Source organism: Brachyhypopomus gauderio, unplaced genomic scaffold (assembly GCF_052324685.1).
Source record: "Brachyhypopomus gauderio isolate BG-103 unplaced genomic scaffold, BGAUD_0.2 sc34, whole genome shotgun sequence".
NCBI lineage: Eukaryota > Metazoa > Chordata > Actinopteri > Gymnotiformes > Hypopomidae > Brachyhypopomus > Brachyhypopomus gauderio.
In genome coordinates, this window is record NW_027506866.1 from 1,452,334 (window position 1) to 1,468,450 (window position 16,117).

General features: G+C 42.1%; 2 protein-coding genes and 1 long non-coding RNA gene across 4 annotated transcripts in view; 1 reads left to right on the plus strand and 2 right to left on the minus strand.

Moving 5' to 3' along the window:
* The window catches only part of LOC143485361 (uncharacterized), a 207,038-nt gene that overhangs the window by 50,392 nt on the left and 140,529 nt on the right, over positions 1–16,117 (minus strand). The gene's annotated exons all lie outside the window — the stretch shown is intronic.
* On the minus strand, positions 3,864–12,886 carry LOC143485363 (uncharacterized). Its single transcript, XM_076984759.1, has 11 exons — positions 12,635–12,886; positions 11,970–12,104; positions 10,649–10,813; positions 8,914–9,051; positions 8,564–8,707; positions 7,670–7,866; positions 5,647–5,788; positions 5,306–5,371; positions 4,877–4,994; positions 4,575–4,680; positions 3,864–4,267 (listed from the first exon to the last, which is right to left on the minus strand). Exons 1-11 carry the CDS (start codon positions 12,720–12,722, stop codon positions 4,013–4,015), a joined length of 1,554 nt encoding a protein of 517 aa, XP_076840874.1. The 5' UTR covers positions 12,723–12,886; the 3' UTR covers positions 3,864–4,012.
* LOC143485367 (uncharacterized) lies at positions 4,629–14,683 on the plus strand. 2 transcript variants are annotated; one of them, XR_013122854.1, is made up of 5 exons: positions 4,629–5,693; positions 10,593–10,770; positions 11,994–12,122; positions 13,249–13,479; positions 14,597–14,683. It is a non-coding gene; the product is annotated as an uncharacterized LOC143485367 (long non-coding RNA). The 2 variants fall into 2 exon arrangements; XR_013122853.1 differs by lacking the exon at positions 14,597–14,683 and having other exon boundaries at positions 13,249–14,164.

The following is a 16,117-nucleotide window of genomic DNA, read 5'->3' on the forward strand; positions in this document are numbered from 1 at the left end:
TCCGGCCATCCGACCCACTTGACCAGACAAATCTTCTTTCGGTTCCTAGTCTTTTCAGATATAATCTTTTCTATTTTAAAAGCCTTATCTTTACCGAGTATAATCTTTTGCAGCTCCTGCTCATAAAAGGTTCCTTGTAAATTTTCACCGTCGTAATCTTGCAGTTTGTATACGGGAGGATCTCTCCCTATTCGTTCAGAAACGGTAAAATATTCATCCGTAAAGTTCTGTACGTAACCTTTCTCAAACTGATGTTTTAATCGCGAAATTCTAACGGTATCGCCGACTTTAAACTTGAAACTCAATTTTTTTCTTTGCTCTCTCGGCGCAAACAATCCATACAGGGTTTTAAAAACTTTGAAAGAGTTTCCCTCGTTCACTTCTGAGGGCTTCATTTTGATGCTGCTATGATAGCTGCGGTTGTAGGCGTGAACCAGGTCTTGCACCACGTCTACGTATTTTCTCGTATTGACGGCCGTGAAGTATCTCCACATTCTGGTTTTTAACGTCCTGTTGAACCGCTCACACACGCAGGCTTTCTGTCCGGTCCCGGTAGCAAAGTGAACGATGTTATTGTTTTTCATTAATGCCTGGAATCTGTTGTTAAAGAATTCTTTCCCTTCGTCGGTCTGAAGTTTTTTAGGAACCCTCCTCTCCTTGAGAATCGATTCGAAGGCCTTGGTAACCTCGACGCCGGTCTTGTTCTTTAGGACGCGCACCCACGCGTATTTGGATAGTATATCTATACAGGTTAGCATGAACTTTGCACCGTCGTTATGCTCCGATAAGCCGGACATATCTACCAGATCGGCTTGCCATTGCTCGTCAATGTGTTTCACGACTACTCTGTTTCTTTTAAATTTCCCTGAGACCGGTTTATGTAGAGTGTAAGCATCCTGCGCCGCTAACCAGGTTTTGATTTTTTCAGCATCTACTTTTTTACCGGTCTTCTCCTCAACGCTCCTTTGCAGACCCGCTACCCCACCGTAAGACCCGGGGTTTGAGGGGTTATAGTAAATCTTTTTCAGCAAACGTTCGGTCATGTTGATCCGAATACAATGATGCAACAAATACGTTGTTTCGTGGTTTTATTATCAAACTTGGCACATGAGATTACATTGCTTAATAGTTTTTATAAAACAAAACTTGACATGAGATTACATTGCTTAATAGTTTTTATAAAAAGAAAATGGCAAATGAGGATACATTGCTTAATAGTTTTTATAAAAAGAAATTGGCAAATGAGGTTACAATGCTTTATGGTTTCATAAACAAACTTTTGGCAAAAGAGATTACATTTATATTATGTTCATTTAATAATGAAAGAGTATGTTCAAAGGCTTCTTTTACATCAACCTTTTCATCTTTACTTAGTTTCAAAACACACACGTCGGTTACAAAGGTGAAAATGCATAATAGGTGAGCGTCTTTACATACAAAGGGTTTTTCAAACATGCAAGAAAGAATGCGTGATATATACGTATGCGCCGGATAACTAGTATTATTGGCTTCGGTGATCAGAGAACTCCATAGACCGCTAGATTCCCGTACTACACACATCAGTTTTTTTAAAGCAGATAATCTCTCATCGGCGAGATCGTAAGCTGTGACGTCGACGGTGTTGCTGAACAAAGAGATCATGTCCCTTATTAATTGATTGTTCTCGGATGTAGAACCGTCACGCCTGCTGACCAGGTTTCCCATAGTTTAGAACATTTCCTCTCAATTTTCAGACTGTTGAGGCTTCTTTTTCAGACGACTCGTCAAGGGCCATGGTTTCTTGCAGCGTCCAAATGTCCTTAAGGCGCTCCTGCAGGTCCTCGCACAGATCCTGACTTTGCTCTTCAATCTCTCTCAGAGCATCTTTGATGTTACTTTCGTGTTTTAGCTCCATCATCATCGCCTCAGCAGCGGCGGAGATCTTGCTGTGAGGAGGTGGATTTGAGACACCGCACATATTCAGCGCTACGGTCACCGTTTGCGGGAACCACGGCTTGAACACCTTCTTAAGCAGCTTGGGTAGGTTCAGACAGAAATAGCTAGGGCCAGGGTCGCTCAGGCATTGGTGCTGACGTTGACTCGGGTGATCGATAGCGCATCCGTTGCAGTTTTCCTTGATATCCTTATCGATAATCCCATCCAGCAGGGTTCCGATCACGGTTCGAATGATCTTTAGCACCTTCGTGCTGAGAACGCCGTCTATCTCATCGGCTGTTTTTTCGACTGAAGGTGTTTCGGGAGGCACGTTCTCTTTATCTTCAGGATCTGAAGGAGGCTGTTCTTCGTCGTCATTAGAGCTCGACGAGGAAGAGGTCTCGAGATCCTCCTCTAGGCTCGCCATGTCGATGATGACCAGTTTGTCGATGATGACCAGTTTGTCTTGCTCGGCTATGGTCGGCTCATTTATATCGGATGATGAGGAGTGGGAGGAGTCCTCCTCGTAGGGTTCCTCGATGATTTGCGACGGAGGCACGACTTTTTCTTCTTTGCACTCCTCAAACATGCCGTACAGATTCGTCTTAATAGTTTCAATGCCCATGTTTTTCATCATATTCTTGAACAGATTATCGACCAAGGCGAAATACTTTAGCAAGTGGTACCAGTTGAGACGCCCGTACTTCACCTCACCATTTTTCCCAGCGTCATCTCCGGGAGCCCCGCGTTTACGCGAGCAGGTCACCGCCAAACAGAGGTCTACTACTCCCTCGGCGAGCATACACGCTCGGATGTTGAAAACGTGGTACGGGCTTCTGTAACCTTTCCATTCGTGCTCCTTAATAGTATGAAGTGGCACTTCTCCTCTCTCCACAAGGTATTCAAACTCTGTACGCCATCTTCTGAACTCCTTCCAGTCGTACAGATCGTATTCCACTTTCTCTGTAGCATTCTCAAATACAAGGCCGGCCGTTCTTGGGATCGTGAAGAAGGTAACCGTGCAGGTGTTCTCGTCAAAAAAGTACCCTCCGGCACCCCTTTCATCTTTCAGAGGCCAGTAGCGTTGAGTGTCGCCCTGCGCCATCGGATCGATTCTTCTTTTCCACTTGAAACTTTTTTTAGGAGCGTACGGACAATCGCTTACCACCATAGACTGCATGGTGACTCCTCAAGGAAACGTTCCCCCTCTCTCCCTTTAAATGCTCGTGCGCTAAACACGCACCCCGGATTGGTCTGTTGAGATTGCCTCCTCATTGGTTCATCAGAGTTTTGTTAACTGTTTGAAGTTACTCAAAGTAAGCATATTTGTGTGCGCATGCGCGGTTCTGTGTTACTAGGGGGTATGTATGTGTGTGTGTGTGTGTGCTGTTCTGTTCAGGGGAGTGGGTGTGTGTGACTAGGGGTGTGTGTGTGCGCTGTTCTGTTCAGGGGAGTGGGTGTGTGTGACTAGGGGTGTGTGTGTGTGTGTCTGAGATCCTCCTGTTCAGGGGAGTGGGTGTGTGTGTGTGTGTGTGTGTGAGACTACAGGTGTGTGTGTGTGTCTGAGATCCCTATCTTTTAGCACTGGTCTGTGTGACTAGGGTTTGTGCACGTGTTTGTGCATGTGTTTGTTTATGTATGTGTGTGTGTGTGTGTGTCGCAGGTGTCTAGGGTTATACGGCTCCGGTGAGTCACCATCAAAGAAGATCAAAATAATGATTTAAATAACCTTATCAAGCAAAATTTCAAAGCACAACTTAATACTCTTTGGTCGTCTTGACGTGATTAATGTGATGATGATGTCATGAGTTGGGGTGGGGTGGAGGGGCAGAGGGGGAGGAGGGGGAGGGGTGGGGAGGGGTAGGGGGAGGGGGGTGGGGGGTGGGGGGGGGGGGGGGAGTGGTGGAGGGGGGGGGGGTGGGGGGGGGGGGTGGGGGGGGGGGGGGTGGTCAACTAGAGGTCAAAGTCGTAAATCACTTTTTTTGGAATATGCCGTCCTATAATCTCTCTCGCGGCCACCCTGATTGATATAGGCCAGGGCAATATTTTGAAAGAACAATGGAGAAGTAAAAATTATCTGAAAGCCTCAGTTTAAAGCTCACTGCAGGCTAACTGACCAGAGTCCTCCAGCGAGAAGGGCGTTCATGCTCCGAATGGGGGTGCAGTTCTGCACCATGCTGTCCAGAGCTGTGTCCACGTCCTGCCTGATGAAGGCATTGGACTCCGCTGCTTTGTGGAGGAGGACCTTAGCTGTAGCCTCCACTTCCTGGTCCATCCCTTTCTGCAGGCTGGAGTACAACTCCCTCAAGGACACCACCGCCATGCGGGACACGGCAGAGCGCAGGTGCAGCACCTGCAGGAAAGACAACGTTCCAGCTCGTTTCAGCCACATCCAACACTGCCACCGCCATCGTAATAAGTATAATCCACCACTGCAATGTGTTATGTAGGCGGAAATACCTTAATCACTAATTACAGTTAGCTATGCCATCTGAATTTCAATTAGATGAGAAATGTTTTTATAAAAAAGGAATTTCAAAGTGCTATGCTAACTCTGACTTGACTTTGTCAGCAACATCACCTGTAATATGTACATGCTCATGGTGTCTGCCAATTTTAGAATTCAGACCGATACACAGTCAGCAAATCTAGTGGCTTACCTCTTGAATAAGAACAATGCAGACCTCATGAAGCCTGCTGCCAAGCACATCAGAGTGATGCTGAGCCAATCTACGGATTAACATCAACCCTTCAATTTTCTTCTCCCTGTATAAAGATATTGGACATAGACACACACTGTAACCATCGGCTACTGCAAGAAAAAATGCTACAAGAAAAGGGACAAAGAGGAAAAAACTTCACTAAATACATGCATACTTACCATATATGCAGAACACCATAAATGACTTGCTGTTTAACCTGCCCTAGCCAAATGCTTCAGAATTTTGCAGGTGTGACTTACCAGTCATCAGAGCTAAGCAGACTGAAGCTCTGAGCGAGAGCGAGGTCTGGTTTGGAGAAGGGCCGTAAAGTCTGCTGCGAGTAGGGATCCTTCCGGGGAGTTCCTGGTTTGAGTTCATCTAGAGAGGAATACCAATCAATCAATCAATCAAAATGTATTTATATAGCGCTTTTTACAACAGTTGTTGTCACAAAGCAGCTTTACAAGTGTCCCAATAAGTGTTAACTGCTATAAATGCATGACAGGCACCATAAAACAAAAGACACTCACACTTTACCAGAACCCAAACAAACTGACTAGGACTTTTAGGGCTATCAGCTCAACTTTGGTCAAATCAGCCTGAAGACAGCAAAACATTATTCAACATGGAGAACTAGATTTAAAACATTGTGTTGTGTAATGCAGTGTTAACAGCAAACCAATTCCAACCTCTGCCAATTACTCCTTCAGACATGTCGTCAGCAGGGGACGCCCTGGTGCTTTGCACTTGAGATCCTGAAAAGCACAATACATATTAACACATACTCTATCAAAAATCTCAAATATAACTTCTGGTTTCATAGTGGTTTCTTCATGGTGCAGAAAAACAATGTTAATGGGTGCAGGTATAGCAATGTACAAGAGGATCAGCAGGGGCTTTTTGTTTGTAGTATAGGGCTTTCAAAGCAGTTTTTACTTTTTTAATACTTTTTTCTTTTACTTTTTTTGTTGTTGTTGCTGCAACAAATGGTTTGGATGCCATTTCCAGGAGAGCAAAAGAGTGAGCTCACCTTTGGCAGGCCTGAAGGCACGGAGTGGCTCTCGGCCAGCAGGTTTGGTGAGTGGAGGCAACATTGCTTCTCTGCCACTCGCATTCACCTTAGCCCGCTTCTTAGCCACTCTTTTACGCAAGAGGCGCAGGGAGTTCATCATCTGAAAAATAAAGAGTCTGTCAGCCCAAGTGCAACTGCCCATACCCACTATATCCGTCAAGTACAAGTACATACAACAATACTATACAAGTATTGAATGACCAAAGAAACACAAATTTTGCCCAGTTTAAAGCTGGATCCTCCCTGTATGTTAGGTAAATGACATTTACTGGGTCTATTATTATTAACTACATATCAATGCCTTGATGCCAGAATATATGAAGAGTTTGGTTCCGAAACGCGATAAATGCAGTTAAAAAAAAAAAGAGTTAGAATCAGAATGGTATGTGACCACTCTTGAAAAGCCAATATTCAATTTTTATCAAAACGCCACATCCGCCGTGTAATACTGCCCTGCTTTCTCTCTTTCCTTCCAAAATGCAACAATCGCCAATCCTGATTTCCCGCAGTACGCCACATCTCCACTCATCCAATCACAGTGCACCACCAGATACGGAATGTAAACATCATAGCACGCGACCTGTTGAGCCGCCCGGCATTTCATGTAGCTTACTTTGTTAAAATATGTCTCGTTTTTCACTCTCAAAGTCCGCAAAAATGAACGGTTTTGATGATATAGAGGAGCCTGTTCGTATAGCAGTTATTGGAAAAAGAGATATATTTATTTTATTTTATCAATGCCCAGGTTCTGACCAGTCCCACTGTCGGCGGCAGAATATCAGCGGCAGACTATCCAGCCCCTAACCGAGAATCGTTACATCGCCGCGAAATAGACGGACTGGCTAAAGTGCGCACGTTTAGCTCGCAAAATTATCAAACGTGGAAAAGATTTAGCTCTGTGACTCATGTACAAACACTGTTTGCTGGGGGTTGTTCATAACCAAGCTAGGAGCAGGGTTATTATATTATAATAATATAAATTTATATATTATATGAATTTGTGTTTTTAGGCCCAATGGTCAAACTATTATATTAAGATGTACAATTTACAGTTATTTATTATTGTATTTTGCACATTTTCAGTCAAAAAAAATTTCTAATAATGACAAAGGATATATAAGACATTTTGAAAAAAACATGGCATGGATTTATTGCGTTTTGTGAAAAAATGAATTGTTTTTTTTAAATAAATCTTTAAATATTAAAATCTTGATTTAATTTGTTTGTGTTTTTTTAACCTTAGTATGGTATTTGATAGTTTGAAACAAAAAACTGTGGTTTTCAGCCTACCACTTAAAGAAAACACATTTTTACTCAAATTGATCAAAATGGATTTATAGCGTTTTGGAACCAAACTCTTCATATCTTAACTAGGTTAATTTATTTATTCACAGCCACCATATACCCAAAGTGAGATGGATACTCTCAACCAGACAATGCTCCCTCTCATAGTGCTAGGACTATGTTGATATCCTTAACAACTGAGATAAACGCAAATGTAGCATCAGCAGAAGGAAACATCATCTCATCATATTTGGACACCTAAGCAAAGCATATCGCATGCATGGTCAGATTTAATACTGGGATGCTACAGGGCCTTTATTATGTAAACACAGACGTTAGGTTTGTCAGCTTATATTAGGACCAATGCTGTGTTTATGCATTAAAATCCAGAAAGTACAACACTTGAGTAACATTTGCAGGCAGCAACCAAAGAAATCTATCAGTTATGTTGTATCAGTTGGTGTAATCAGTTGGTGTATTTGTATGTATTTTAAATGTTTTATGCTATGTAAAATTCTACATGTTTTTTCTTTATGAGTTGGGCATATATTGTACTTTTTAGCCTCTATACAGCACTTTGGTTGACTCCGTCATAAAAAATGTGCTTTATAAATAAACTTACTTACTTACTAGTTAAACTAATGCATGAGACTGAGATACTCCAACTATGTACAACATGATATATGTTCCTACTGACCTCCTCCTTGTCCACTGGCTCCTCATCTGGGTCATGTATGAGGGCGAGGTCCAGGTGGAGGTTCCTGCCAGGCTTCTCCTCCTGCAGGGCTTCCACTGGGGAGGTGGGCGGAGAAGGTCTCATCAGTCCTGACGAGGTCCCTCTCGTGCGTGAAGTGAGCACAGGCAGTTTGGAACACCTGCTGGAGCCAACTTCACCTGCATGGGTGAATAAGGCCATTAGCAGAAATTACCTCACCATAACATTTCTCAGTGCCTTAGTACTACGTTGCATGTTTCTTTATCTGAAAGTGCCACTGAAATATGATTCAAGCAAGATGGACCGAGAACGGCAACTTCTCATATGCATCTTGCTACAATTCATGTAATGGCAGCACAATGAAGTAGTACTGAATAACTGAAAGCAGGGCATCCGTGAGCCCAGAAGCAGGAAGACATTTATCAGAGCTTCAGTATATGTGTGACCCAGTTTTACAATTTGATTCAATTTAATTATTTTGGCACAATTCAGAATTATTTTAATTCTGATACTGGTAGATACATTAGCCTAGCTCTGCTAATGGCTAGCACATCTCGCCTCTGCTAGACACTGTTCCATTACTGAGTGAAACCATGTCAGATGAAGATCATCAAATTTGAATTTAAGTATTTTGTACATTTGACAAGTGGTGACTATAAATGATCTACGTATATGCACATTTGTTGGTTAAAATTAAATTCATATAGAATATATGACCACAAAATTAGATCTGCTCATCAATTTACCACTGACGTGGGAACAAGTGCAAGACAAGCTTAGTGCAAGACCAACTTAACTTAAGCGGGCACCCAAATAACCAGCCATGCCTCACTGTGTGTGCCTAGCACGTTCTTAGCAACGTAGCCATGCACTCACCAGTACTGTCCCTCCACGGGCCCGGGTCTCTGCGCCGAGGGCTTGTATCTCGCTGCACTCCCGGAAGAGTGGCCAGAGGGTAGGAGGGCAGTAGGAAATACCCGGGGGGGTTCCCAGGTAGCAAGCGGCTGGATTTGGGCAAACCTGCGTGGGAAAGGGCATCCATGCTCATGAGTTTAGCTCCGCTCACTTGACACCTGAGTGAAGTTTCTGACTAACTGATCTCCTTGTTCCCAAATATCGTATTTAGCAATATTTTAACACAAAACAAATGATGCAACATTATAAATTCTACATTTTGTACAGGTATTTCAATGACATATAAAGTAAAGCCAACATCAATAAGTCACCTCTACCAGCATCACTGGGGTTAGCTGCTTCGAAGATGTCTGGGAGCAAGGGTTGAAGATGTCTGCCGCTCCCGTGAAGTCTCCCCACTCTCTCTCTCCTCCACCCTGGAGAGTGGAGCTGGGGAGGCTCCACTGAACCTGGACATGAAACACAGACAGAACTGTAGAGGACACGTTCAATCTTCAGACCAGCATATGAAATTAAGACCTGCAGATCATACTGCATTTTAAATAATAATAGATTATGATAATGGATATTTTGGCATGTGGGATTGGCATTCTGGGGAGTAGGGTGCTGGCACAATCAACTGACTGCAATAAAACATTCAAGTCTAGTCTTGCTTGTAAGCTCACATTGTCCTTGCCAACAGAAGTAGGTACAAAGCACAAACTCCTTATATCACACAGACTGCTGCTGCATGCCACTGCTTAATGCTGGCCAGGTGATACCCAATACTTAAAGAAGCCATGTTACATAGATTACAAAGATTAATAGATATATGCTTTGGCAGCAGTCCAGATGAGGTATCAAAAGCCAGCAAAGCAGCATGACAATGTTTTGTTTATATTGTTTGGGGGTGTACTAAAATAGTGATAAATGACATCTGTAATCCATATACATGTATTATCAGTATTATACTATGCTGGTATAACAATGATTCGAAGCATTATAACCTTAGACCAGGGGTCTCCAACACGTCGCTCGCGAGCTACCAGTAGCTCGCCACCCCTTTCCGAATAGCTCGCCAAAGGGCCAATGAATTACATATAAATTTGTAAACCTAATTGGTCCCATCGAGAAATCTACTTAAATTCATGTCCAATCAAAATTCACAGTTGTCCCTCCCCTTCTAACACTAAATGATTATTCGCCAATTATACAACAGTTAGTTCACAATCCGACTGGTTGAGAAGTGTTCTAACCCTGCAGATATGTGTGATAACAGCACGGTATTCTTGTTCTCTGTATCACTCCGCGGACGCGTTGTCAAGTAACGGCATGTACATATATTCACTATAACACACTCTCTCTCGTTTGCTATTGCTCAATTAGCTGTCAATCAAAAAGTTAGGCTGCCGTCAATATTGAATAAACCAGGGGTCACCCACGTCATGAGTCGCCACGTCATGTTTTTGCTACTATTATTATTACACGCAACTTTCGTTCGCCTCGCCACCCCCCCCCCCACCCCCCCCAAACCAACTTTTCGTTCGATTGATGCGTTCTAATCTGGTAACCCTCCGCAATAATTTGTATCCAAGAAGTAGCTCCCAGTCTCAAAAAGGTTGGAGACCCCTGCCTTAGACTAAACACAACCGCCTAGCAGATAACGAGTGTCACTGTATGTGGGCTGTCAAGGTGCCCACTCTAAAGTGCTCTACTCTACACCAAACATATCACAGCTAAAGTAAAGAATGGAACATGAAATACATTCAGTTTTTTCTCGATGGAATCGGCATGTGCCTGTTTACAGCCTTGATATTCACCATGTGGGATCAGGGAGGAATTGGGTAAATACTGAAATGATCATATGACTCCTATCTTATCCGTGATCAGTGGAACTGATGGAGTTACAACTCTCCCCATGTTACAACCATACCCGGTCTCCCCTATAGGGCTTTCAAAGCAGTTTTTGCTTTTTTAATACTTTTTTTTTTTTTTACTTTTTTTGTTGTAGTTGCTGCAACAAATGGTTTGGATGCCATTTCCAGGAGAGCAAAAGAGTGAGCTCACCTTTGGCAGGCCTGAAGGCACGGAGTGGCTCTCGGCCAGCAGGTTTGGGGAGTGGAGGCAACATTGTGATGGTGGGCGGAGAAGGCCTCATCAGTCCTGACCTGGTCACTCTCGTGCGTGAAGTGAGCACAGGCAGTTTAGAACACCTGCTGGAGCCAACTTCACCTGCATGGGCGAATAAGGACATTAGCAGAAATTACCTCACCATAACATTTCTCAGTGCCTTAGTACTACGTTGCATGTTTCTTTATCTGAAAGTGCCACTGAAATATGATTCAAGCAAGATGGACCGAGAACGGCAACTTCTCATATGCATCTTGCTACAATTCATGTAATGGCAGCACAATGAAGTAGTACTGAATAACTGAAAGCAGGGCATCCGTGAGCCCAGAAGCAGGAAGACATTTATCAGAGCTTCAGTATATGTGTGACCCAGTTTTAGTTTAGCTTAGTTATGATTCTTTTAGTTCATTGCATCATGAAATCTTACATTTCAATACAATTTGATTCAATTTAATTTAGTGCTGTTAATTCCAGGTGCCGCGATTAAAAGTCCTCACCAGGATTTTGCTCAAGCTTGCTAGATTTTCTAATTAGCAATTCAGGTAAAATTAGTGGAATCAACACAATCCAGGAAGCCAGAGCAAAATCCTGGTGAGGACTTTTAATCGCGGCACCTGGAATTGACAGCACTAATTTAATTATTTTGGCACAATTCAGAATTATTTTAATTCTGATACTGGTAGATACTGAAGAGCCAAACTACAGTACCTCCTAGCTCTGCTCATGGCTAGCACATCTCGCCTCTGCTAGACACTGCTAGACAGTCCAGATGAGGTATCAGAAACCAGCAAAGCAGCATGACAATGTTTTGTTTAGATTGTTTGGGGGTGTACTAAAATAGTGAAAAATGACATCTGTAATCCATATACATGTATTATCAGTATTATACTATGCTGGTATAACAATGATTCGAAGCATTATCACCTTAGACTAAACACAACCGCCTAGCAGATAAAGAGTGTCACAGTACACCCACACTGTATGTGGGTCGTCAAGGTGCCCACTCTAAAGTGCTCTACTCTACACCAAACATATCACAGGGCTACAGTGCCATGTGAATTCATTACAATGTTGAAGAATATGTGATGTCATATTTTCTGATAAAACTGATGTTTTACTGGTCAGGTCATGTGCAGAAAGCTGATGGTTCTGCACCTCTGCCAGTCCTTACAAACAAATGTAATGTTTTTTTCTACTTCATCATGCATGATTATTTGGTTTGTTGAATACGCATGTAATCTTCAGTGTTACACAGTACCAGTGTGGAGTGGTCCTTCTACAGGGATGTTAACATGGCCGACATCTGAGGGTCCCGCCGTCCTTCTGTGAGGGAAGGGTGCTGGTCCACAGGGATCCGTGTGGATCACTGTCGCTTGGGGGTTGTAGGGCACACCTGAAAATCCCACAGCAGGTAAAGTGAAACCCAGCACGCCTCCCAGTGAGGCTCAAATGCCTTGTGTTTCCCAATGAACAAGTGATTATAACAAGGGCTATGGTGCCATGTGATGCCATTAGAATGTGGGGAGAATGCTTAAGAATGTGATGTCATGTTAGAAATCTGTTTCTTTTTAAAAAAAAATATTTTTATTTGCTTTTTCCATGGCCACATGGACAATGTTAATACATATATGTAACATGGTGGGATTTATGAAAATTGTGCTGAGTCAAAGAAATCAAAGAAATAACCCATGCTCCATTAATTACATTATCCTGCACACATGAAATAAAGAGCTTGACAGTCATCACTAGAATAAATAAACATGTTATTTTTCTGAACCTTAGAAACCTACTATATAAATGGGTATATTTAACTTTTAATTATTATGAATAAGCCTATGGAAATCCATACTCATAAGAATTAATATACTGTCTTACATAGAAGTATAAAATGATGTACAGTATATGAAAATGTATTTTTCTCACCATGAGTGGTAAAACCTGGTGTGTCTTTGAAGTGGTTCTGTTCCTGTCCAGGCCTTGGCTGGTCAGTTGTCCTGGGGTAAAAACTCATTCTCCACCTGAAAAATAGAAAGAATAGAAAGAGAGAAAGATCTAGAAAAAATAGAAAGATTTGTTAGATTATTTAGGTTTGTAATTCTCAGCAAAATGTCGTGCGACTTGTTTTGAGCTTTTCAGCATCAAAACTGAATCCAAACATTCCACCTTCCCAACCAAACATTCTAAACCAAACGTTCCAAAGTTGAGTATCACGTGATATCACAATTTCCTGTTATTCTAACCAAAACACCAACTCAGCCAGGCTGCTACAATAACCTTTTTTTTTTTTTACCTTTATTTACAATAATCGCTTACAAACAAAAACAAGGCACAAGTGGTAATACAAGGAATCAGAGTTAAACAAGTTGAGTAGCATATGTACAAAAAAGTAAATAATAAATAAATAATAACGCTAACGACAGCTAGCGTCGCCACAGCGGGCAGAAATTATCATACAGTTAAGCCCGCCCACTAAGAGGGAAGATATGATTGGTCAATTTTGCTGTCATTTGAAACTGGTTTTGCCCTGATTGGCCTAGGTGCACGCACCACTTCCTCGTTGGTGTCAGGATGGTACCGTATTTCCGGTTGGTATGCGGAAGTGCAGATGTTTATGGCCGAGTCTAAATTCACAAGGTGCCTGTTGGAGTTCCCGAAATTTACCGTCAACGATGTGCGTCGTATTGTCAGAGCATCAAGTACAACGACACAGAGTCAACTTGAAAAGGGTTTCAAGTTCTACGTTTCATCCTACCTCTGCAATTTTGAAGGTAAGTGGCCGACGCTAGTTAGCTAGCTAGCCTGAGGTGGCAGTCTAATGAAGTGATGTTGTTTTTAGTAACGAACCGACCTGTCCTAGTACTAGAAATGCCTTTTAAAAACATGTTTGTATTTCTGATGGAAGTATCAGGCAAAAGTAAGGCTAACGAGATAACAGTGAGGGCTCACTGCTACAGATCTATGAAGAAAACAGATACGCCACACCAGCTGAGAGTAGGACTGGTTAAAATGACACGAGTTCTGTTCAGTGTCACGTTCAAAGTTCTGTTGAACAAGTTCAAAAGTGAGTTCAACACAAGTTCAATCTTTTATCCTTGCTCTTACTTCACGTAAGCTGTGATAACCATAGGCATTGGTTTTCAAAGCTTACAATGGTAGCCAAATGCAGAGTAGCTGAGTGGGAATCATTAGCAGTCTATTTTGCCTATAGTAAACAAATGGGAGTTTATTTTACAGTTCGAGCTATTGTTATCTACCTCTATGACTCAAAAGCAGAATATAGTCCACCTCAGCTATTCTTCAAACTGCATTTTCTAAAATCTGTCAATCTGTCTTTCAAATCTTTTATCTTCTTTATTAACATATGGCTTCAACACTTACACCTATTAACATATTCTGATAACACTCTTCAAGAAGCAGTTGAAGTAAAACCTGCACTGTTCTGTTGTTGGTGGTGGAAACAACAAAATAATATAAATATAAGTAGGCCTGTTTCACTCCTATGTGTAAGCATTTAATCTGGAGTGAAAATGAAGTTTAAATCTAAAATATATTTAGTTTATAGTTGCTCAGTGAACTAGTAGATTGAACCATGCACAACACTGTAGAATAGAAAGACAGTATAGCCAAGTGTTTTAAGAGTGATGCAAAACAGCACAAACGTTACATGAGACAATAGACAAGTGACATTCACCACTACCAACATGATGGGACAGATATTGCGCCTATTGACATTGCTGAAGTCTTCTTTTCAAGATATTAAATATTGCCTCTTGTGTATTTCAGATGACATTACGTGATTCAATGCCAGTTGTGCTCATTAAGAGCAACTGCTCTTGTGTTGCTAGTTGCGGAATCTGCAAACACTTGGTTGCATTGCTTTTCCAGACTGCTCATTATTCTGAATCTGGCATGTCTGTCGATCCCTCCTGTCCTTTCATGCACACAGACAGAACAGAAGTGGCATAAATCACCAACAATGGTTTGTCTTATTTCATTATTTAATGTTAGTTAATGTATCACAGTCACTTTACTAACACCATCTTTTAAATTAATAGGGGGTGAAGCCTGGACCCGTGGATGCCATGGTTGTCCTAAAGCCAAAACCAGGTGCTACTACAGCCAGTGGAGTTAGGTATGTAGTACCAAATTTAATAGGCAGATTACAGTGTGTGGTAAAAAAAAAAGAATGCTTTTGATCATCTGATAAGACCCTGTTCTCTTCAAGATTTAATTTAGCCTCGTTGTACTTCAGATGACATGTGATATGTGATTCACAATCAGTTGTGCTGGTGAACAGATTACAATGTGTAAAAATAAATGTTATTCACTCTTCTTTTATTTCAGAAGTACACTTTTCAAGGGCTACAGCGGTGAGCTCCCACACCCGGCCACCCTCAATCATGGACCAGTCTACGCTGGAATCAAAGCAGATTCTCTTCCACTCATCTGCACAATGAACATCTCGCCTGACAAGCCACTTGTGGACTCCATCTTTGGGAAGGTACAAGTTGGCAGTGTACTGTCCTATCAACAACCACCACCTCCATCTGACAGTGTTGTCATACATGAGGATGCACCCCCATTCCCGAGTCTGCCACTAGAATGTTACCATCTAAGCCCACCTGAATATTCATTTGTGCCAACACACCAAGAACAGCTACACCTAAGCTCACTTTCTGTGACCTTGTCACAATCACACCTTATTGAGGAGGCAACAAGATCCCAAAGTGCTACACCTGAGTGGCATTCACTTAGGAGAGAAAGAGTGACTGCCTCACATTTCAGAGAGGTGAGCCACGTTAGAGGTCCAGGTGCTGCAGAAAGCCTGGCAGAAAGGATAATCCGAGGGACACGACAAACAGCACACATGAAGAGAGGACTTGAAATGGAAACAGGGGCCTTAAAGGACTATGCAGTTCTGAAAAACTTGAACTTGACCAAGTGTGGGCTAGTGATTCATCCAGATGCATCTTGGCTGGGTGCATCACCTGATGGACTTGTGTATGACACACTTGAGCGTCCATCATTTGGGCTTGTTGAAATTAAGTGCCCAAATGCACAAAGCTATGTAGACTGCAAATTCCTCAAAGTGGCACAAGGCCTACACAAATTGAAGGAGAGCCATTGTTATTATTGGCAAATCCAGTTCCAGTTATTGATTACTGGTATGCAGTGGTGTGATTTAGTTATCTGTGCCCATGATGATATCTTTGTGCAGCGAGTTTAGAGAGATAGCAGTGTATTAGAAGAGGTGAAAAGGAGGTGTGACATGTTTTTCTTTAACACTTACATGCCAAAATACCTCTCTATGACCAAGCAATGGAAAATCATAATGAAGACATGAACTCATGAACAATTAAAACAATTTCAATTTATTCTGTCAATTGTATTACTATTGTATTCATT

Bases quoted from the DNA above. Each gene is read 5' to 3' on its own strand.
- LOC143485363 (XM_076984759.1), bottom strand. From the start codon at position 12,722: ATGAGTTTTTACCCCAGGACAACTGACCAGCCAAGGCCTGGACAGGAA. The intron at 5,789-7,669 runs GTCAGTAGGAAC...TTTATTTTTCAG, and splicing joins AGCCAGTGGACAAGGAGGAG to ATGATGAACTCCCTGCGCCT. The intron at 4,268-4,574 runs GTAAGCCACTAG...TCTTTCCTGCAG, and splicing joins GCATTGTTCTTATTCAAGAG to GTGCTGCACCTGCGCTCTGC.